At 46.1% G+C, this 22,863-nt stretch overlaps 1 protein-coding gene across 2 annotated transcripts in view; it reads left to right on the top strand.

Annotated features, from left to right (window-relative positions):
* Nucleotides 1-22,863, top strand: part of KLHDC4 (kelch domain containing 4) — a 28,981-nt gene that overhangs the window by 1,196 nt on the left and 4,922 nt on the right. Inside the window, exons 2-8 of one of the 2 annotated variants that reach the window (XM_075715180.1) lie at nt 354-445; nt 1,438-1,516; nt 2,490-2,588; nt 5,722-5,858; nt 13,369-13,461; nt 14,382-14,541; nt 21,593-21,674. In XM_075715180.1, the coding sequence (XP_075571295.1) occupies nt 354-445; nt 1,438-1,516; nt 2,490-2,588; nt 5,722-5,858; nt 13,369-13,461; nt 14,382-14,541; nt 21,593-21,674 (742 nt within the window). The remainder of the gene's footprint in view (nt 1-353; nt 446-1,437; nt 1,517-2,489; nt 2,589-5,721; nt 5,859-13,368; nt 13,462-14,381; nt 14,542-21,592; nt 21,675-22,863) is intronic. The other variant, XM_075715181.1, reaches the window with a different exon arrangement.

The following is a 22,863-nucleotide window of genomic DNA, read 5'->3' as shown; positions in this document are numbered from 1 at the left end:
TGTAGGATATAGTTGCCCATTCCTTTGTTAGGGCTTAAGTGATTTGGATTTACTCGCTGATTTGTGCGGTGTTCCGGCTGCAGGAATAACAGGTGTGCACTAAATGCACTTTGCATGCCGTCCTTTTAGGACTCTTCTGAGCAACTTTTTAGTGTTTTAGGGGAGACCAGTCTTTAAAGCATATATGGAAATACTCAGCATCCCCTTCTTGTAGTTGAATGAAGGGAACCTAAGCAGACAGTTTTTTTTTAAAAAAAGGAAATCGTGAGCGTGAGTGCTTTTATGAAACCTCTTGTGGTGTGCAGGCGGCTCTGTGCATGTCAAGGAACTCATGTCTGGCTTTTTATTTTCAGGAGGATCTTGAAGCCCTGATAGCAGAATTCCAGAGTTTAGATGCTAAAAAGACCCAAGTAATTGAGTCATCCTGCCCACCACCCTCACCCAGGTAAGCAATTGTATGAGGCTTTGGCTATCACTTATACAGCGGTTGATGGTGCTTTTAATGAAATTTATTTATGGAAAGTTATTTCCTGAGAGTGGAAGACATAATATCTGGCATAGTTGATATCTGGAGTTGTAAAGTATCTGGTATATTGAATCCCTGGTTAAAAAAGGGACCAAAATTTGGCCTTAAAATCATTCCATCAGCACAAAGGAGGTAAAGCAGGATTAGATTACAGGGCTTTGAGGAAAAATAAAAGTTAAGAGGAAGTTTTGGATTTGAACTAGAAAGCTAAAACGACTGAAGAGGCAAAAAGATGTGTCATGAGATACAAGACACTTTATCAAGTGTAGCTTGGCGTCCACGTACTTCTAGGTTCTGTATTTCTGTTTCCTGTGGCTTGTTAAGTAAACGCCTTTCTCTGTGATATCTGTTTTCCTCTCTGTGTAGTGGGACAGGTCAGTACGCTACTGTTAATCTCACAGGGGTGTTACAGTGGTCAGTTAGTTCCTCCTTGGGAGTGGTAGGGATCTGTCTCCGTGTGGTGCAGAACGCTTTGGTGGTACGTAGGTGAGCAATGACCAGTAGTGACTGCAGAATAATGACGCAGATAAGTTGATATGAGACAGCCCAGTTCTACCCATAGTTATGTACCCCCATAAAACTAATTTTTGTTCCTGACACACCAGCATTAAAATTCAAGAGCTCACGTCAAAAGGCATGTTAAATGACACTGTAACTTGTGCTCCTAAAATTAGGAGAAGATTTCAGACAGTGTCAAATTAATCTTGCTGGAAGTTTTTAAGAAGTTAATTTCTTTGAGAAGTTTTTAGCCCTGGGGTGAATATCACAGCCTAGTAATTTGGCAGATGATGGAGAGACCTTTGTGGCTAGAGGGCAGAGGTACTAGCACTGGCTGAGTTAAAGGCTGCAAGCTTCTGAGCTTCAAGACTCTTACACATCTACTGTTTTGGCCATCCCTCTTCCTTTTGCAGGCTGAATGGTTCCCTCTCTGCTCACCCTGAGAAAGACGAGTTGATCCTTTTCGGAGGTGAATATTTCAATGGCCAAAAAGTAACGTATACTTCAATTTTTTTCTTCTTTATTCTACCCCCTCCCTGCCTTTTACTGTAATCTGCGTGAGTCTCATTTGAAGTGAAATTGAAGGCAGCAGTCATAAAATATGTATTTGTCCCTGAATGAGAGCAAAATAGCCTTTTAATTCTGCCGTGATACTGTCTCATGCCTGAACAGTTGGCAGGAAGGAGACATGCAAGAACCCATTAAGGAGTCAGAGTGATTGTCTCAGCATCAATATTTCAGGGCTTCATAATTTCTCCAGACTTAACTGTAGCCATATCTGCTCCTCATTTTTGGTAACTATTGAAGAATGTCTATCTTCTACCTTTCAAAACAAGATACTTCTGCAGTTTTGCTTCTGGCAAGGCATCGCCTGCCTTGGAGATGTGTACAGTAGCAAATATTTGCAAGTGGGCACTCTTGTCACTGAATTCCTGCAAGTTGCAAGTGCTTGTTGTGCTCCTGGAGATAAACTGGTCTTTATAACCTTAAGAAGTTGTACCTATTGTAGCTTGAAAACTCGAGCCTGCCAATGATATTTGGCCGCCTTAGGATCACCCAATGCAATGTGCTAAACTAATTCTGCTTGCTTCACTACCTTAAGCTGTTCCTGTCTCTGGAGTTGAGCAGCAGCTTTGGGCATCTTTAACCTTCACATCTGTGTTAAGCTCCAACTTCTTAAGTCCTCATATCTCAAGCTATCACAGGCTTAACCAAGGGTTTGGGAAAGAACAGTCCAGTCCAGTGGATCGCTCTGAAAAAGTTGCTGACTCCCAGCCTAGTGGAGGAGGTTGTTGTCCTCCTTCCCTGCCTGATGAGGCAGGTGAGCTGTTGCTTTACAAAGCTGGTGCTGTGCTCCTTCTCCCCCAAACTCACAGATAACCCTCAGGGGTGCCTGTGCTTGGACAGACTGGCCCTGTCCAATGGAGAGCTGTGGTGATGTGCATTTTCTTTTCCTCTCCAACAGACATACCTGTATAACGAACTGTATGTTTACAACATCCGGAAGAACAGCTGGTCTAAAGTAGAGATCCCCAACCCACCACCAAGGCGATGTGCTCACCAGGTAAAGTACTGGGTGCCCAGGCAGCAGTTAGAATTGTTCTAACACTGCGCTAGAGATGGATGGGAGTTGATTTCCCCTCTCCACCTGCCAAGGGTTTCTGCCTTCTCTTCATTCTCCTTGTAATGGGCTGCCAATGGTGTCAGTTCACCTCTTCTGCTGAGGGGGCCTGTCCAAGCCTGTCCAAGGTGCTTGCGCTCTCTGATCACTGGGTGGCCTCTGGAAATGTTAAGTGTGGAATGAAGATTTGGGGTTTTACCTGTTGGGTCGGCAGGACTCATGGGGGAGACTTTTTTCCTTTTGAAGATGGACTCTCTTTGCTGCATTATATAGGGACGAGCTCAACCATCCCTAATCCCAGGATGGCATTGAATTTTCAAAAAGCTGGTCAGGGTATAACTTTGAATTTGACCAAAGTGCTATGAATGGCAGAGTTGCTGTGCATGATTATTTCCTTAATGCCCACAGGCCTACATCTATAGGCATTGCAGACGCTGCTACTCCAGCAATGTGAAAGACCCATTACTGTAGGGTGCCCCTCCTAGCATGTAGCAGTTGGGCTTTGCCAAGTGTCCCAACTGTACAACACAATGGACTGCTAGCGCTGACTGTGTGCGTCCTGCCTTTGGATTGTGGTATTTTTTCTTTGCCTTGGCAGATGGGCAGTTTTTCTTTCGTCTGCAAAGGCAGTAGACAAAAGTTGTCTAAATTTTCTCTAGGATATCGTGACACTCCCCTAGAATTCACCTGTCTGGTGCCTGTGTCATTAAGGTCACTGGATGGTTGTGATGCTGTAGCATTTGGGTTTGTTTACTTTATGTGAACACGTGCACTGTAGAAACTGGACCAAAGACTTGTATTTTTTGCAGGTCTTTGGCCCTCGCCTGCTGTCTGATAGATTGTCTTACCTGTCGCAGCAAGTGGCTGGGTGACTGGTACATTTCAAAAGCTGCCGTACAGGATGTGAATGTTATTTTCCTACCCATGGCCAAAGGTCCTTAGAGCTTCCTGGTAAGATCCAATACCCTGGCTAGGTTCTTACACCCTTCTTATGCTACGCCTAAATGCCAGTCTTGCTCTGAGCTGCGTGTCCTTTCTTGAATTGAAAGGTTCTGATGTGATTTTTGGGCTACCTTGTGGTGCTTAAAATAGAACTTGATTTCAGAGGCCAAATTCCACGAGGAGACCATAAATTCAAACGCTCGTTTCCCTAGGTGAAAAGGAGGTTGCTTTGTGGGTGCAGAGTTGAGAGGTGCTTGTTTGGGTGTTGGTAGCCAGCAGGTGGCTGTCTAGCAGCTGAATCTGAACTCAACAGGCAGGCTGTGCATCAGGGAGCTGCAAGTGGATTGCAATGAAAATAAAACGAGAGACCTATCTGAGGAGTCCTGCTTCAACACTACGTTTTCTGTCAGATAATTAATTGTAGTCGCACAGGAGACAGCTCAGCCTCATTAGTTGACTGGCTTGTTGTCTTCCTTGTGACTTTATTTTTAATGCATCTTCTTTATTAGCTCAAAGGTAAACAGAAGCGTGTCCGTGGGTTTGTATGTGCATGTTTTCAGTCTTATTTGTCATCTCTGGTCTCTGGCACACGATCCTCTGTTTGAGTTACACTGGCTTCATTATATCAGTTCAACAGAGCTGAGGTGGGAATAGCTACGGATGGGTGTTGTCAGTTGTTTAAGGAAAAGGTTTGGCAATGTAACAAATTTCAAGCCAGCTCTTCAAAAGGTCATACACAAGTATGAGCAGGCTGTTGCGTATAACTTCACCTTAAGCTTTTAAGCACTAGATACCTAAACAAAGGGTATACATGCCCAATTTTCATGGGTAACTTCATGTTCCCACAAATCGTGCTTGTGAACAAGCCCCATATTTTCTCATGTGTTTTAATTGTTGCATGTATAGGCTGGTTTATGTCAGGGCATGGTCATGTGTGCAATGCTAAAAATCTTCTTTGCTGCTTGCTGGGAAGGACAGGCGGGTAATAAAGCCCTCCTGGAGAAAGAGATCGTTATCCCAATGTTGATTTGTGATGGGTACCCTGAAAAAACCACGGGTGGAAGAATTTGTTTATAGTGTAAACAACCCAAGAGGTCCTGGTCAAGGAAGACATTTGCACAGTCACATAGTTTCCTTTTTGGGATTCTTTCCTTCTTCCTAAGTCCTTATGCAGATAATTAATGAAGTAGAGTATTGCTCTTCTCTTCCTGCTTTTAACTGTCAGCTTGCATAACAACAGTGTTTTGGTGCTGCTCTGCAAAAAAAAACAAACAAACAAAAAAAAACCCCAACCAAACCCCACCACCCCCCCCAAACCCCAAACAAACAACCAAAACCAACCCCTTTGATACTCTCCTCTCTGCTACTGCCCCAGTCAAAGCAGTAATAGTCTCCTCTTGTCCAAATGCTGCACATTTCCTTCTGTGTTTGGGGCTGTTTTGTTTTCTTCAGAGGGAGCAGTAATGCTTTTCAGGTCTTGCAGAGCGTCAGGTTTGGCCTTGTGCTGCAGCATGGCTTCTTTACTGTTTGTTGTTTTATAATCTACAAAAGCTACAAAGGGCAGTTGTGCACTGTTAATGGCCTTTCCCAAAAGACTTTTCCCTGCATTACTCTGCCTGCCTGGTGCTGGGATGTTAGATGTGTCTTGGAGGCAGGAAGTGCCCCCTCTTCCTCCCATGGCTCAGAGTTCATCAGCCCCAGTGTGTCTTCTGCAGGATGCTATTTATGTGACTAAAGGATGGGTGAAATGTTGCTGAACCTTAGCTGTGGAGAGGTTTCCTTTTGGTGAACAGAGAGATTTGAACAATTGTTGTTAAACTAAATCCCAACATGCTTCCCAGGGAACTTTGAATTTGTAGAACTGGAGCTCAAGATGCTAGGAGGTGGGAAGAGCCCAGCTCCTTGGCTGGCTTTACTTTGCTGTAGGGAAGGTGTGCGAAACAATGAGTAACTTGTATTTAAAATTCCCCTTCCTTCAGCACCAGAGAGCTGCTGTTGCCAAGCAAGGCAGCAGCAGCCACTGCCACTTGTCTGCTCTCTGGTATTTGGATGCAGCTGCACATTTGACTGATAAAGTTCTCCTGTCTCTGGTTTCTGAACCCTTGTCTGATCCAGCTCTTCCTTCTCCTGGCAGGCAGCAGTGGTGCCCACAGCCGGCGGGCAGCTGTGGGTATTTGGCGGGGAGTTTGCATCTCCCAACGGGGAACAGTTCTATCATTACAAGGATCTCTGGGTCCTGCATTTGGCTACCAAGACCTGGGAGCAGATCAAGTAAGTGATGTGTTCTGAAGTCAATGATGTTGACCTCATGAGGAACCGTGCCAACATGATCTGAGTTTGATTCCTGGTATGGTGCTGTGATTTCTCTGCTGTCTGCTCATCTCTCCCTTGAGTACAGAGGTGTCCGTCATAGAAATGGTGGAGAGGACAGCTTCCACAAAAATTTGGAAACGAGAGATGTGTTCCAGGTCTATTGAGACCAAAGCTGTTTTATTTAATACGTGGTTTTTGGAGCATGGGGGTGCTTGGGTGCTACTTAACCAAAGGAAAGAGTATCATGAACAGCACTCTGTCCTCCCAACCATGGCGGGTGTAGATGTCCAACTTCAAAACAGTATTTGTTGCTCCATCTGCCTGGGCTCCTCCTGGCTGGGCTGTACCAGAGTGGTACAACGATCTCACCCAATTTTACCGTTGCTTTAGAAGGCAGCTTGTATCTGTTCACAGAGCCAACTTCACTCCTGATAACTGGCATTTGCTGCCTCAAGATTCCTTGGGATAAACGAGCCAATAATTCAGACCTATCAAGGTAAATAGGTGCCAAAAGCCCTGGTAGGTTTTGACAGGAGTTAAGGTGTCTAAATATCTTCTGTGGATCTGGCCTAAAGTCCTCTGCTAATGTTTCCTTAACCTTTGGCTTCTTGGGTTTGCTGCTCATGTTTATATTAGCGTGAGAGAAGAAGAGGTCTGGTGGGTCATCCAGTAGACTGAGAGGCAGGAGATGTGGCTTTGGTTCTGACTTTGACCTAGACTTTCTCTTGGACTTTGGGATTGTCTTGATTGTGGGATTAGTCGGAGCACAGCTTTGGGTGGGCTGGAACTCCCATGCAGCTGACCCTTGAGGTGGCACTGGGGAAAATGGCAGCTTTTGCACACTTGGTCATCTGCTGTTTGAGCTGTCAAGCTCCTGGTTATGAACTCCATGTTCTTCCTTCAGGTGGGAAGCCCTAAATCTGCCTAGGTTGACCACTTTTCACCCCACTTGCTGAGTGCGGGTGCGTGTTGTCTGTCTGTCTCTTGCACAGTAATTGAGAGGGTGATTTAGGACTGAGCTGTGCGGAGATGGATACCTTGGCTCTGCCTTGGCACATGCCTGAGGCCACACAGTGAGTCATCGCGCCTGTCTGCCTTTTTCCCCCTCCCCGCAAAATGGGAGCATTGATACTGCCTGACAAGGGGGAAATTTGGAGATTTAATTTTGCTAATGCAGCACTGAAGGGACTCTGGTGCAGAAGGTGCAGGGAGACGTATAGAGCCAAAGCGCAGAAATCCCAAGGAGTCCAAAACAGGCTGGGTTAGAAGGATGCTTCACAGCACAGGATCCCAGCAGCCGACTGCTACGAGAATCCAGGGATCATCCTTTTGAGTAGCTCTGGGAGACTGAGGGAAAACTGTTCAATTCATAAGCGGCTGGTTCCTGTCCATCAGTGTGGTTCTTGGCTCCAGACCTGGCACTTTTAATCTAATAACAGCTGTAATTTGTCATGTTGCAAGAAGCCAGGTTCACTCTAGTGAGCCTTGCTTGTCTCTGAGAAGTGGGGGTGAGAGAAACCTTCCAAAATGATGGAGGGCTCTTTAAGAGGTGCAAGGATTAAAACGACCTGTCACTGTGCAGGCTGATCTGCCTATTGTTGTTAGGCAGAAGCTGACGTAATGACTGTGACTGTACCCCTCCCAGCTCCCCCAAAATAACTTCTGAATCCCTTGCTCAATCTCAGCCAAATAAAGGGGATGAACTCAAATGCGTTATGTCCCTGCCAGTTTCATGTAAGCAGGCAGCGGGGAGGAAGTGATGTTCGCCATAGAGTCCCTGCTGAGAGAAAGGGTTGACATTTCAACCAAACTCTTGGTTGAAAAAATCCTCACCGGAGAGCGGTGTTAACACCCAGCTGCAGGGAGAGCGAGGGCGGGAGGTTGTTTTTTTGTGAGCCATCGGAGAATCCAGATGAGGCTTCGTTAGCTCCGCCACTGATGGCGCAAATTGTTCTCTTGTGGGTTTGCAGATGCGTTGCTGTAGAGCTGATTTAGGGTTTTCCACTCCCAAAACAAATGCTGCAGTACCTGACCTGCCTGGGAAGAGGAAATGAGGCAGTTATGAGGCTCTACTTGTCCCGTATCTTATCGTATATGTGGGAGAGCAGCCTCAGGGATGCTGCGTGTAACTTAGACTGCAAAAGGACCTGTTCCCTCCCTGGAGCTGAGCGTGAGGTTTGCTTGTGCTGCGAGTTGCAGGATGCCCCCGGCAGTCCCAGGCCCCAAGTGCACTAAAACCATGGCAAGAGACTTTGTTGTGACGGGTTGTTACAGGTAGTGAGGAGGGAGCCAGTTTGGCAAGGTGAGTTCCTAGTCCCACCTCGGGAGCAAGTTCTAGGTACCACGCTCTTCAAGCAGCCCAGAGCTATGCTCCATCCCCAGGTGTTGGTTGTCACACGTCACCTTGGCTGCCATGCCACAGTGGAAGGATGCATTTGGAGGGATTGATACTTCATTGTTTCTTAGTAGATGAAAGGATAGACGTTTTCTAAGTGAGCATCATAAATTATATGGGTGGAAGTGCTCTGCAGAGATGATCTTTTCTCTCTCCCTGCCCCATGCAGGATCTATTTGAGCTTCCATTTGAGCTTCTATCTCTGTTCCATTTGAGCTTCCTTATGTGTTTGGGTGGGCGTCTGTCCTTCAGCCTTGCTGGAATTTGGAAAACGCCTGTGCCCTGGTCCCAGTGTTCAAATAAAACAAAGTGCATCTCCTCCCCATCCTTGGGCAGAGCTCCAGGAGCTGCATTAATGAGGCATCTGGCAGAGGAGGCTGGGAGGGGATGTCTTTGTTTTAATGCTAACCTGACTGAGTGTGAAAATCAAGTTTCTGCTGCCTCTTTGCTTTTCCATATGGCATCTTGATTACAGTCTGCTTGGAAAGGGGAAGAGGAAGGGGCAGAGATGATTGTTGAGTTGTACGAGGGATTTTTTTCCCTATTTCTTTTAAAACTATGATCATAACACGTGCTGCATTTCCCTTTCTTCAGCATTTTGCTTTTCTTGCCAGGGAACCCCATTGCTGCTGTCATTTCTCCACAGCGCTTTCTCATGTCTGTCTGAAGTCAAGCACTTGCTTATTTTGGATTGTCATTAACCAGCTGGAATGATGTGACAGTGGGGGTCAGCTTGGGGGCTAGTGTTCTTGGGAGAGTGAACACGTTTGGGAAGACTGAATGGAGGGGGCAAATTGTATAGGCTTTGTTGGGTCATGGTGGGGCACCAGCCCTGGTACAACAAACCTTCACATAGCAGGCCAAGCAACAATTCCATGGGTCCGGTGTGGTAGCAGTGTTATCTGAACAAATGCCTGGTGATAGACATTTGGGGTACAGACTGGTATTGACTAAACTTAGTTGGGTTTGGAAAGCGTCATTTTAGTGCAAATAATAGAGTAACATAATTATGCATTAAGAAATGTCTGGACAAGACGGATAACGTTTCTGTTCCACATGGGAAGAATCACATGTTCCCCATTTCAGGTGGTTTTGAATGTATTGGTTTGTGTGAATTGAAGAACTAGGATGACCCTGCTGTGATCTGAACTTGCAGTTCTAGGAAATCTAGTTATTCCAGCCCCACAGCTTAGACTTCAGACAATTATGTTGTCCTTCCTGGCCTACAGTTCATGCCGCAGATCATCTTGGTGCCGTAAGAGGCTTGACTAAAACACTTTTGAAGAGGAAACCTTCAATAACTCATCCCTGGGCTGTGTCTGCAAAGGCTGCTGGGGTAGCAGATCTCCATTATCTCCTAGCACAGAGCACAGTGATGCCAGTCTGCTTGACAGAGTTCAAAATTGCTATATTTAGCTATATTTACTTGTATTTTGCATGCACAAAGATGGTCCAAACACAACAAATCCCAGCCAGTTAGAAGACTTGCCAGCAACTGACTTTGACTTATTGGAACCACCTTATCATGTGTGCGATGCACAAGGTTGCCTCAGTGCATGAACCGTTTGTTACTCTGCCTTAGAGCTAAGCAGTATTTTAACCTCATTGCCTCATTCCTTCCTAGAGAGAACATTCTTATTCAGCTCTGTGTGGCCCAGTGCACTCCCTCAAGGAGAGACAGGGAACATTATGCTTTAGGGTTGTGCTTGGGAACTGGGAAATCCCTCCTCTGTGTAGTTCTTTGTCTTGCTTTTGAGCCTGCATAGCTCCCTTCCCTTTAATACTGGAATGTTAATGATACTTCCCATAACAGTTTTGTGAGATGTGGTGCTATAAATATTTCAGGGTAGCGTTTCACAAGCGTGTGTTCAATGCTGTTTACAGAGAGAACTGGAGCACTCATGGTGGTGCAGGATCCCTTTCAGCATAGGTTTGTTTCTGATCGTTGGCTCTTCTTGCTCACGCGCTGTCACCAGAAAGATCAGGTCCTGCAACACAAGGTAGAAAGGTGCATTGGTGCTTAAAAAGAAGGGTGTTTTGGTGTATCATTGAGCAGACTTCCTCTGCCAGCCCAGAAGTGAGTCTTGTGAGCTTGTTCTTTGGTAGGTCAGGATCCAAACATACAACTGTTGATTGACTTTGCAAGGGATTTGATTTGAGGATTTTGTGCCTTGTGACAATTGCGTATTCACTCGTGTACTTCCTGAGTATACAAACACATGGGTGCGCTATCTGTGCGTGCCACTGAACAGAACGTGTTTGCGTTCAGGAGTCTAAGATGTAAAACTGAAGACTGAAGTCCTGGGCTTCAGCTGGCTCGAATACTGGAGGATAAAAGTGCTTTGTCCTGAAATGCCCCTTTGATGGGGTGTTCTATGCATCATCCTTTTTATTATTATGGAAAGGTTCCGAGATTCATCCGAGCATCCTCTGGATGAAGGAATAAATGAAAAGGTAACTCATGCACACGGTCTGTAGCCACTGTGACATCTAAGTCTTTAATTCTTGAATCTGGGGGCTGAATTCAGGTCTGTTATGTTACTATAAGTCCCAGAGTAACTGCACAAGCAAAAGCAAATTCCTTATGGAGCAGTTCTGATCAGACGCATTCTGTACATGTGTAGAGCCAGTCGTTATCCAGACTTATCTTTTAATCTATTTTTAAAAAAAGTCTGGAGAATTTACAGCTCCCTCCCACATGTCTGCTTTCTGGTGTCAACCCCATGAAGTAGAGTATTAATCATAAAGTCTGTGAAACCATTTCCAAAATGCTTGTTTTGAACCATGAGCAATGATACAGGTAAAAGGAGACAGTCTGCATTTGGGAAACAAGTCTTTGAGCTTGCAGCAAGTGCCTTCTGGAGTGGCATATTACATTCATCATTAATGAATAGCAGTTAACTCTCGCAACTGCAAGAAAGGCAGTCCAGACAGAGATGTCTCCTCCAAGCACCAAGTAAGAGCCAAAGACTGGCTCCAACATCCACTCTTCCTTCAACATCTTAGGAAATCACGTACCTGTACTGTCTTCACTCATCTACCTGCAGCTAGGATACAACATCAAATGGCACTATACATTACTGCCAGTCCTGCTTGACTATGCCATTTGCTTTTTCCAGTGCTGTGTTTGGAGACTGGGAGCAAAGAACCTTGGCTGTATGAATAGTTCTATGTAAAAATACTTTCTAAGAGCAGTTGTTGCAAGTTTAGGAGGGCATGTCCTTACATCAAAGGCTATAAACTTGCTTTTATAGCTGATTCCTGCAATGTGTAATGCTAAGGCCGAGGAAGCCGAGATGATACAATACTGTGCAGGGTGAGGCCTCCTGGAACCGTGTGTCAGCATCTGTTCTTGTGTGATTGAGAGCAAGTGGTGCTGGTGCTAGTGAGACTTCTCTGAGTTCACATCAGGCCCCAGACTGGGTGTTTTTGTTTGTGGCTTTGAGTTAATTGTACACTTGTGGGCACTTGCTTATTAAAACACACACATCAGTGAATAAACTTCTTATTGTTCAGAACTGATTTTTGACTTGGAGGAAACCTGTTTGAGAAGCAAGGCGGAAGATATTCTCCGAGAACTGGGTTTTGTTGTTAATGTTGACTTTTAATTCCTTCTTTCCTTTATTAAAAAAAAAAAAATTAAAAGGTGCCATCCTTTGGAATAATAACGTGGGAGCTTTGTTACAGAAGACAAAATAATGATCTCAGATCTTGATGAGATTAATATTAGAGGTGCTGTTCTGCAGGGTGATACTTAAAAATCCAGTAAATGCCTAGAAAACCCTACTCTCTGTTAGAATAAAAAGTCCAAGCAATCAATATTAATTCAGTCTTACCCAAACGCTGCTGTTCTGCTTGGAGTTTTTCATTATGACTGGTGTGAGATTTGTCATTTTTGATGGTGAATAAGGGCCCTCATTTTCTCTCTCCACAGAAATCTATCACAGCTCTTTACAGCTACCTGCTGCCAGTCAAAGCGTAGCAGTAGGGTTGTGGATTTGGGTTTTGCCATTCTCAACGGCGAGCAGATTTCTTATTTATTTAGGCCCTGATTCTGCAACCACTTAACACGTGTTAACACTGCCTATTTGAGAAGTCTTGCTGAGTTCAGTGGTGCTAACTGTGTGTGCTTCGGGAGACTCCTCAGCGAGAGTGAAAATGTGATAGATTAATCCATGGGGGCAGAGAACACACAAACCCCTGTTTTTTCTGCAGTTTGGCCTAAAGTTGCCTTTGTTTTGAGAGTTCTTGAAGTTGTTTTTGTTCTCTCTCATGTCTCAAGTCTGTGGGTGAACATGAAGGAAGGTGCATCTTCATTGCCTCTCAGGAATGTCGTTGCCAGCTGCCTGGCTTCGCCTGAAGCTTTTGGGTGTGACAGATGGGGTGTTGTTGCTTGTTCCTGGAAATGGAAGCGGCACATTTAGCTGAAAGGTCAGGAAGGCTCGAAAGAGCAGAACAGCGATGCGTAGCTGCTTTGTAATGTGTGAGATAATAACGATGACTTGTTTTGCTGCAATGCCTTTATTCTTGAGGATATCTAAGTAATTTACAAAGTCTTCTCACAAGTTTGATGTTGTATCCTAGCTGCAGGTAGATGAGTGAAGACAGTACAGGTACGTGATTTCCTAAGATGTTGAAGGAAGAGTGGATGTTGGAGCCAGTCTTTGGCTCTTACTTGGTGCTTGGAGGAGACATCTCTGTCTGGACTGCCTTTCTTGCAGTTGCGAGAGTTAACTGCTATTCATTAAACTCTCCTGAAAAATTAGCTCCTGAGTCATAGCAGAAAAGACTTGAAGACTTTGAGTGCTGTTAGAGACTAGATGGCTCACCACTAGGAATAAAATTGTTACTGCAAAATGCCTGTATTGCAAATACCAAGAGTTACAGGAAGAGCACGTGTACTGATCTGGAGGAGAAAAGCATACATACATATTAAGGCAACAAAGTTCCCCATTCCAGGAGAAGAGAAGCTGCACTCGACCAGCCCAGTTGCCAGTGATGTCAATAAAAATGCACTGATACACTAACAGGAAAGGGAACTTTGCTGATAAGTGGAATTTCTTTGCATTTCAGGGCATCAGGGGGTCCCTCTGGACGAAGCGGACATCGAATGGTTGCTTGCAAAAGACAGCTGATCGTCTTTGGAGGTTTCCATGAGAGTGCAAGGTGGGTCGCTGCAGGATGGCTGGTGGTACTGAATCCTCTGTAAACAAGACAACAGAATTTCATCAGGAACAGAAAGCTGGGCTTTAATGGAAGGATTATCCTCAGCAGTTCTGTTACTGTACTAGGCTTTTATGTTAGAAAGACAAGTGATCTCAAGTGTTTGAGAAACTGTTGTACCACTTAGCTAATCACTGAAGTAGCTACTCATCCTTGTAGCTAAAGCTCAATACATCACTTCTGGCCTCTGAATCTTGTCAAAGAGCCTTGTCTTCCTAGAAACATTTTCTCCAGTAGGCTCTCACATACTTCGTGAGGTCACAGCTGCACTGTCACAGGGACTGTGAAGAGAGCTGAGCTACGTATTGTCTCAGAGACAGTAAGCAGCATAACTGCAGTCCCTGGGAGCACAGTGCAAGTTGCAAAGCCCACCCTAGATTTGGCTGTGTCCTTGGGAGTTTAACCTGTGCAGAGTATTTCCACTAGCAGTATGTGAGCTGGCTAGTAGAAAGAGAACAGGGCATATGTCTATTTTTCCCACCCCCCCTAGACAGACATAGCTGTAACCTGTTTTGATCTTTTGTGTTCTGGTTTAAGTTACCTTGGACCGTGTTAACTGGAAAGAGTTGATGAAACTTCTGTTGTAGTAAGGAGTGATATAGATAAAAAAGAACCCGGAGAGGTCTTGCTTAAAGCAGCTTTCTCAAATGCAAATTGTTGCACTGAAATAGTAACCTTCACCCAAACAAATCTCCTATACATTGCTATGGCTACGGAAGGAGAAAAGCCAATAAATGCAAGGAGTTGAATAAGGTGTTGCACCTCTTCAGAGGTTCCTGGTGGTGTTCCTGAAGTGTTGTTTTGTCCTGTCCTAAATGGTGACTGTTACAAAAACCTGTGGTATGCCAATTTGCTCTCCCTAGAGATTACATCTATTACAATGATGTGTACGCGTTCAACCTGGACTCCTTCACCTGGAGCAAGCTGGCTCCATCGGGGATTGGGCCTTCTCCAAGATCCGGGTGTCAGATGGCTACCACACCTGAGGGCAGCATAATCATCTATGGAGGCTACTCCAAACAGGTAGGAGAGACTTTGTGGTAAGCCAGTGCAGTGTTTCCTGGATGCTAAACAGAATAGCTGATGGAAAAACTGGGGGGCTAAAGTGAAAACTAAAATATGACAAACTCAGGTTGCCTAAATGGGGGCAGCACGATGGTCTTGACCTGTGTTGGTTGTGGAGTCGTGTTTTGACTGCTTGGAGAGGGCAGTGGGCTTAGAGCTTGGGAGAGCAAAATGGAGCTCTCTGTGCTGCTACTCCCCTCTGTCTCCAGTGCAAGATTTGGTGATCTCATCACATAACTGCCCGCTGCTCTGACTGACGATGTTTCTGCATGTCAGGCAGCTGCCAGATGTCCAAAAAACACTGGTAACGAGGGTGCCTGTTAGCCTGTGGTTATGCCAGCTCGGCGTGAATGTGCCGTTGTGCCCTTGGATTGTTCGTATGCAGGATGGTTCAGGCTGCTGTGAATCAGTACTATTACCAAAAGAGGCATCTTGTCTTCTAATTGTGCCTGTCTTCATGCGATTGTGTGCTGATCGAGGAGCTTATCTTGGTTAAAATGAATTTTGTATTTTCCCTGCTAATCTAATCCAATATAAGGAGGTGATATCATGGAGGTAGGAATAAATAACTGGGAGAAATGACAGTTTTGGCAACAGTGGTGGTTACTGCCAACTTAAAGCACTCTCAGGTAGTACTCATCTGTATTCTAGCACTTGCAGGTTAAAAGCAGCAGTTGCCAGGAGAGTTGTATTTTCTTACATCAGTGAAGGGGTTAAGGGAGCGGCACTAGTTAGCAAACTCAATAAGCCAAAGATGACTTTTGATGAGCACCAGGCTTCCTGCTTCTTGCTTTGTTAATCACAGTAATTTATACTGGATAGCCCTTTAGACCATATGTCCTCATTGACCAAGTATCCCTGTCTCCATGCTGGGTAGGAGGAAGTAAATATTTCATTGAGCAAAAGGCTCCTGCAAAAGCTTTTAATGTTGTGAATGCAGACAGAAGACCCGGATCCTGCTGCTACTGTCTCAGTGGAAAGGCATCACTTCCAGCAGTGCGTCGCTGGGGGAGGAGGACGTGTTGTTCTTCTGATGTGAATAAATGAACAAAGAAGAAAAGCAGGGAAAGGGGAGAGAAGATAGTCTGTCCATATATTTAGAAGCATTTGTGGCTCTTCACGGCCTGCACTTAGGGCTCTATCTCATCAGATGTGTGTTTGATTAAATAGCAGTAACAATACAGAGGCATTTTCTGTCTGAAAGGGCTTTATCCTGTTCCTTTCTCTGTCCTGTTTCCTCACTCTTGAGGGTGGGAAGGAAGCGGGAGCCTGCATGCTATGCTAGATGTGGATCTCTCACGGCTACTGAAGGCAGCCAGGTTTCAAGTGCACACTGAGCCCCATGGAAATATAAAAGTTGATGCATGTTTGCAGTTGGTTCTATTCCACTTTACAAGGGTGGGCTCTGTCGCACTGCTCTGGGTTGTTTTGAGCTAATAAAAATGAAGTAGAAGGGATGGGGGAATGCAAAGCTGCCCTCGGCCTTTATGCAGGGCACTGAGCAAGGATAAGAGCTGGGAGCAGTTCCTTTCCAGCTTTGAGAACACATTTAAGATTAAAACAACCGCTCCTGTTATGAATCTGCTTCCTTTGTAATACAGAGAGTTAAGTCTGCTTCTCCCTGACGTGCCATTCCTAACAGAGACTTTGCTTGTGTATTCTGTAGCAGGCAGGGATGGTGCAGCTGAGCTACAAACTGACCAAAGGACTGGACAGAATTTTCTCTGCAGCTTTCTTGAGATGCAAAGGCAACAAACCTTTAGCATGATCCTGAAAATGCAATTCAGCGAGATTTAGCTCCTCTAGGAGAAACACAACTTCATTAATGTGTGGCTGTTTAATTCTCATCGTATCTTTGCTTTGTGGAGCTGAGTCTCTCTGGGTTTACTTTGAAGTGAAGAAAGTGTGTTTGGCTTCTGTACTCCTCCCAGAGTCATTGGCTGGGGTACTCTTAGGAGAAATAAGAGGTAGAAGGTGGAGAAAACAATACTTAATTGGAGCTGGGCAGGCACAGGAGAAGACCTATTCCTTGACTCCAATTAGAGAGGCAGATGCTACATTCAGGAGTGCTATGAAGACATTTTTGGGCACATGAAGACATTTTTGCCTGTGAAACCAGGGAGGTGACCAAGCAAAGTGCCATTCACCAAGTCACGTAGAGACTTCTCTTCTAATAAGAGGCAGGACTAAGTTGCATATGTGCTGTAGAAAAGGTGCAGGTTTGTGTGGATGCCGCCTCAGGCCAGAGCTGTATATGGTGTGAATTGGTTTGGAGGGAAGAGGAGTGGAAATCATATAGCTCTTCTGTTTTAGTGTTGGTATGACATGGCTGCCACGTTGCTGGAGGAGAGTGGTGATGTGGCGAGGCTGCTTTCCTGCGATGAGCAGTTCTGATGCATTATATCCTGTGGTCCCCTTAGCGCTTGTAAATCTGCTTTGAAGTACTGTACCAAAATAGCTGTGCGGTGTGCTATAATGCACCTTGTCTAAGGCAAAAAGAGATGTAAGCCCAGGAGATTCATGGTTATGGGTGGAATTGTAGGCATCTTTGTACCCAGCTGGCTGTTAGGGCTCTATAAAAGCCTGAGCAACACTATCAGCTTGCAGCCAGGGATGTTCCGCTGATCGAGCGATCAATCTGCCTGTCCTCAGTCCGGTCAGCAGGCATCATGAGCTGGGAAGGCAGAAGCAGAGAGATTTGGTCTCTGCTTTGATTTGCTGGACTTGCATGCAGAACTGAGTGCCGAGGGTCAGTTTTCAGTAATGTCTGTCAGTCCAGGCCATGTTGCTGAATTCCCTTGATGTGACCTGAATAAGAAAGTCTCTTTCGTGGCTGGGGAAATAGAGGCAGAAAAGATCAAGTGACTTGTTTAAGGCACTCCAGTACTTGTGGACAGAGCCAGGACAAGAACTTTGGTACCCAGACATGCCTTTGCCTGCGCCAGCTGCTAGATTTTGCTGTTCAAGTGGTGAACGACCGGGACGCAAATGGTGAAAAAGGAGCTTTACAACCCTGAGTGCAACTAACTCAAGATGTTGGCGCACAAATTGACAAGAGCGTGCCTGATATTTTAAGATGCACGATTCTTAGCCCAATGGTGTCCCTGTGTTCATCTGCTTCATCTTCAGCCTAGAAACGATAAAGGCAACTGTGATCCGTTACAGAAGGGGATGTTGTGGACGTTGTCAGCTCTGCCTAAAAGGTACCTCAGAATCCCACAAGGAGCTCAGAGTTGCTCTCCTGCTGATCTTAAAGATGTCCTCACCCATTTCTCGTGCTGGGGATGGGGCTTGCTGCAGCAAGCTGCATTTTTGGCTGTATAAAGCAATGAGACCTCTCTATTGCTAGGCAACATGAGCGCACTGTGCCTGACTGGCACCGGGAATGCAGCCGGGAGGTGTCGGAGGCTAACGCTGCTCTACCTTGCAGGTGCAAGCAGCCTACAAGCCATGGGAGGGCTGGCGTTACATGTGTGCAAGGCTTTTGGATGCCAAAGAAGAATAGCGTGTGGGGTTTGGGGGGGATTTTGGGTGCGGGGGGTTGTGTGGGGTTGGTTTTTGGTTTTTTTTTTTTTTCCCTAGTGGCACGCTTTGCAAAGCTGAATTGGATTCTGCTGGGAGATTGCTTGTGGCAGGGCTGAAGTGTTTGCCTGAACTGAAAGGTCTGGTGGGACTGGTTTCCTCTCCAGTTCTGCCTGCTAAGGGCTTCTGCTAATTGGATGTGTTTTGCCACTGTTGATCTCTCTTTATCGGACGTGTTCAGCACGTTATACATGGGGAATGCTGATTCCCCTTCTTCTCAAGAACAGCTCTCCGTGCCTCAGTTTTCTTGCTCTTTGGAGGGGGATAAATAAACAGGCATCTTGCTGTCTGTCGGTGGAGCTAGGGGGGTTTTTAGCTAATGCCTGTAAAGCTCTTGTAACTTGCTCATGTACCTGTACGTGCAAATAATGGGCTGTGGATATCCAAGCCAGTTTTGTGCTTGAAAGCAAACACCTGGAACTTCAAGGCAAGAAGAACCGTGACGGTGAACAGGAGCCTCTTGTGACCGATGGAGCGATTCGCTCAGGGCAAGCGGGTGTCCTGGGTGCGAGGGGATTGATCTCTCCGGTAGCGGTGTGCTGCTTTGCTGGTGAAGTGTCTGCTTTTGAGTCAGTGTGAGTTGGGGAAAACAGGCATCTCTTTGACAACAAATAACTAACTCCTGCTCCACCTCATTGGGGTTTTCTCAGCCCGAGAAGCTTTGTCATGTTGCGTACGCAGTGTGTTTACTACAGGGAGCTGTGTGGTTTTCAGGAGAAAAATAATGCAGTTATTCTACGCAGCCTGTATGATAGTGAAGCCAACTGCTCTCTCAGTGTTTGTTTCCCCACCTTTCATGCAGACAGCGCGCATCTTACTGTGCTCCTGCTCCCTTCAGCCTGCGTGTCCTCTGCACATATGAATGTGTACTCTGTCTAGCATTTAAGGACAAACTGCCGCCTACCTGGGACTGGGGAGGGAATAACCACCATTTCCATTATTGTTAGCAGACAGGCACTTCGCAGGCACTTCAGTGCTGTAAGGTGTGAAGGCTCCTGCCCATCTGTCTCTCCCCCTCCCTCTCCTCTGCCCCCTGACAGCTGTTTGCTCAGGTAGGGCTTGGAAGGGTGTTCGATTAAGGTGAGGGACAGACTAAAAAGGCTGCTGTATCTCAGCTGTCCGCAGCCTGCGGCTTGTTGGTGACTTCTGCTGCTCTAGACCTGTGTGACAGGGACAGCGAAGTGTGACATTGCCAGAGGATGGCACTTGCTCGGCACAGTGCATCGCAGCCCTTTGAACTTGAGAGCTACCACTGTAAATGCCACAATACACGCACCGCCAGACTATGAATTGGTGTGCTTGATACTTAAAGAGCACCTTTCCTAGAAAGCGTTTCTTTCCCTTCCTGCCCTGACAGCTCTTTCTCTCAAGGGTCTGTTCAAAGTGGGCAGCTCCCAGCCCCTCTAGCCACGTCTCCAACACCAGAGCTCTTCCAGCTATGCCTTAGAACCACTCACTAAGGCAAAAACTTGTCTTGCTTGTTTGCCGTGTGCTGAAGAACTGGCAGTGGCTGAAGGAGTCATCATTGTATAACCTCTTATTCAGAAAATAGGACTGTCACTGATGCTTGTTCCTAAAGGCTTCCTGTCCCTTGTGTGCCGATGCTCTGTTGCTCGAGGACAGTAGGTGGAATAGTGCAGTTGTTGACTTCACTGAAGTGGTTGTGCAGAAGAGGATCTCTCCAGTGTAGACATCCTGTCTTGAAGAGTGCATTTCAGTTCCCTAATGGGCATGCTTAGGTGCATGTGGAGAGCAAGAAGACACATGAGCCATAGTTACAAACTAACAAATTTCCCAAGACAGCCCTACAGGCAGACCCTGGTCCTTCAGTTAACTGAAGCTTCCTTTTTACTGCACTGCGAGCAGAGTTCTCCTCTTTCCTCTGGCACTTCGTTATTGGCCTTCCCTGGGGCTTCTCAGCATCATCCAAGTTACAGCGTTGTTGTGCAGTGCCTCAAACATACTTTCCTCTCTTCTGCTTTTCTAAGAATGGAATAGCATTTCTATGAATTGGATACCAGGCCCTGCAGTAACAACACAGCATACCCTGCAATAACAAAACCTGTCAGGTGCAAGGCACAGCGTTGGGTACAGATGTGCAATAAGAACAGGACAGCACCGTGCTGTTGTGCTCTCACGTGCACCCAAGCCCTGCTTGTCTTCCTGAGGACTGGACCCAACCCTCCCAGCTTCTGCTGGGATCCACTGCCTGCATCCTGGAAGCAGTTACACAGCATAGCAATGCCATCGCCCCAAGGAGGAAGGGAATTACCAGGAAGTAGGAGCTCTGCATGAAGGATGGGTGGATAATGACATTATTAAAAGACCTCCTACAGTGGTGGTGCATAGTGCTGCTTTCAAATGCTGCATGTTACTATGAGCACTGCAGTACAGGGGCTTACACTGAAAGGAGCAAGGGAAAATTGCATTTAAAACGATGCAACTGAGCCCTCAACTGAGGCTTGATCCTGCTCTTGCTGGTTTCTTGCTGTTGCCTTTAGTAGGGGTGGAAGTGGGGCTTCTGTTTAGGAGAAAAAAAACTGTTGCTCTAGGCTCTGTGGGACCCCGAATGCTAAAAATGACAGCTGCAGTCAGGCTGCGGTGCAGAGAGCGAGCTGTTGCCTCTGCTTCTCTTGTAGTGGGATGGAGATGGGGGGGTGGCAGGGACTGAAAGTCTGCGTGCTAGTCACAGATCTGTACTTAAACTTGGGCCCGCAAATGATACAGCACAGACGCTCTGAGCTTCTGCTCAGCATTCAAGGGCAGAATCCCAGAGGGCCTTGCAAGCCCTGTGGAAAGGTGTCGTGTGCCACTTTGGTGGAGTGGGTATCTGCTCTCTTTTACAGCTAGAGAAGCAGAGGCACAGATGTTAAATTAGCCCCTTGAGATTGAGAGCACCTGATACTGTCTGTGGTAGAGTAAAAGGCAGGACCTTGGGTCTCCTGTTTCCCTCCTTCCCTCCTTCCTCCAAACAATTGGTTTTAATCCCTTGTGACAATTTCTTTCTCTTCTCTGGGTGCCAAAATTCCTGCCCTTAAACTGCATCCTGTAGTCTTCATACGGCCATGAGTCCCAGGATCTTGGAGAGCTTGGAGAGCCCTGCCTGGTTGTCACAGGCATAAGTTGTCTGTTACTTATCACAGGAAGTAGCCCTGGTTTGAACACTGTGGTTGTGAGCTGCCTCATGCTCCAGGAGCCACAGCGTGACTACCTCTGGGGCTTCTCCTTGCCCCAGTCACCGTGTTTGCATTTTCAGCACAGGAATGTACAGATCTGGTCTGTGATGAGGCTTATCTGTGGGGTGGTGAGTTCAGAATGGCACATACCACTATTCTGGCATGGGTGACTTTGTAGAGAGTTGGACCTCCTCTGTTTTGAGCCACTGAAACTATTTCACTGAGCATCCCTGTCTTTCCCTTCTCTGCAGAGAATTAAGAAAGATGTTGACAAAGGCACCCTGCATACAGATATGTTCCTGCTGAAGACGGAAGGTGCAGGCAAGGAGGAAGGTAAGCTACTGCTGCAGCTAGGAGGGCTGTGCTGGAAGTGTTGCTGCAGGACTGTGAATACAAATCCTCTCTCTTCCTTTGAATAACAGACCAAAAAACCCCAAGCCTAGAACAAAATTTCCCTTTTAATGAAAAGCACTATGCCCCAGTGTTTGCTTTGGGGTTAAACATAGCAGATGAGTTGATTTAAATATTTCTTCTTCCCAGGAGTAGCTAAGTGCATTTGTGTACTGTGACTCTAGCCTAAAAAGAAAGGGGCTAGGGCGAAGGAAACAGTTGCAGAGGGATATTAGAGGAATTACGTTCTCCTTTTTTGTTTATGCGTGCTGGAGAAGGAAGATGGGCCATCACACGTGCAGGCAGAATTCCTTACTGCTGCACTCTGCAAGGGGAAATGCGAAGCAGACGCTTATTGCTGCAGCAAACTGTAGGTCACGCAGCAGTTCTGTCCCCTTCTCCCACTCCATTTTACAGCCTGAAAAGATGAGGCTGCGTCTGCTTTGCTGAGCAAAGCTTGCTGGTTAGCCAAAGGCTGTAAGGAGTTGTGGTTCTCAGCTCCAGGTGACTCGATTGCAGAGCTAATGAAGATGGCAGCTCTGACACAGTGAAACACTGCAGGATTGGAGCTGGTTGAGAAACTTCTGTGAGGAACTGGCAGAGCTCTGGAGGAAGGTTGGGGTGTACTTTTTGTCAGAGAATCACTTCTAGCTCACAGCATCGTCTATGTTGACACCTCCCAGTTGGTCCTGGAATAGTCTGAGATGGAGTGGAGGGTCTCCAGGCTCCTTGCATAACTATGTGAGAAGCTCTGGCCTGCACAGGCAGCTTCAGGAAAAACTACAAGAAAAGATATTTTAGGGATTTTTTGGTTTGTATGTGGGAGGGAATTAAAACAACATTTTGAAATTCTGTTCTCTGGGACATTTTGATCACTGCTTTTCTGTTCACAACAGAAAATCTTTGGGAGTTAGAATTCTCCACACTGGAAATTCCTGTTTTGACAAACTCTCTTTGGTAGTGGTGCCTCATTTAGAGACTCTTGAGAGAGAAGAGTGGGGTGTGATCTCATTAGATTACCTAGTGCAGGGGTATTATCAAGAGTGGGTTTTGGTTGGTTGGTTTATCTGTGAATGTCCCCAGAAATAGGAAGTCCATGACTTTCCTTAGGAGAGGGTGTATTTTGTCCTTG

The sequence above is a fragment of the Pelecanus crispus genome, chromosome 8 (genome assembly GCF_030463565.1).
Source record: "Pelecanus crispus isolate bPelCri1 chromosome 8, bPelCri1.pri, whole genome shotgun sequence".
NCBI lineage: Eukaryota > Metazoa > Chordata > Aves > Pelecaniformes > Pelecanidae > Pelecanus > Pelecanus crispus.
This window is presented reverse-complemented; position numbering and strand designations above follow the sequence as displayed.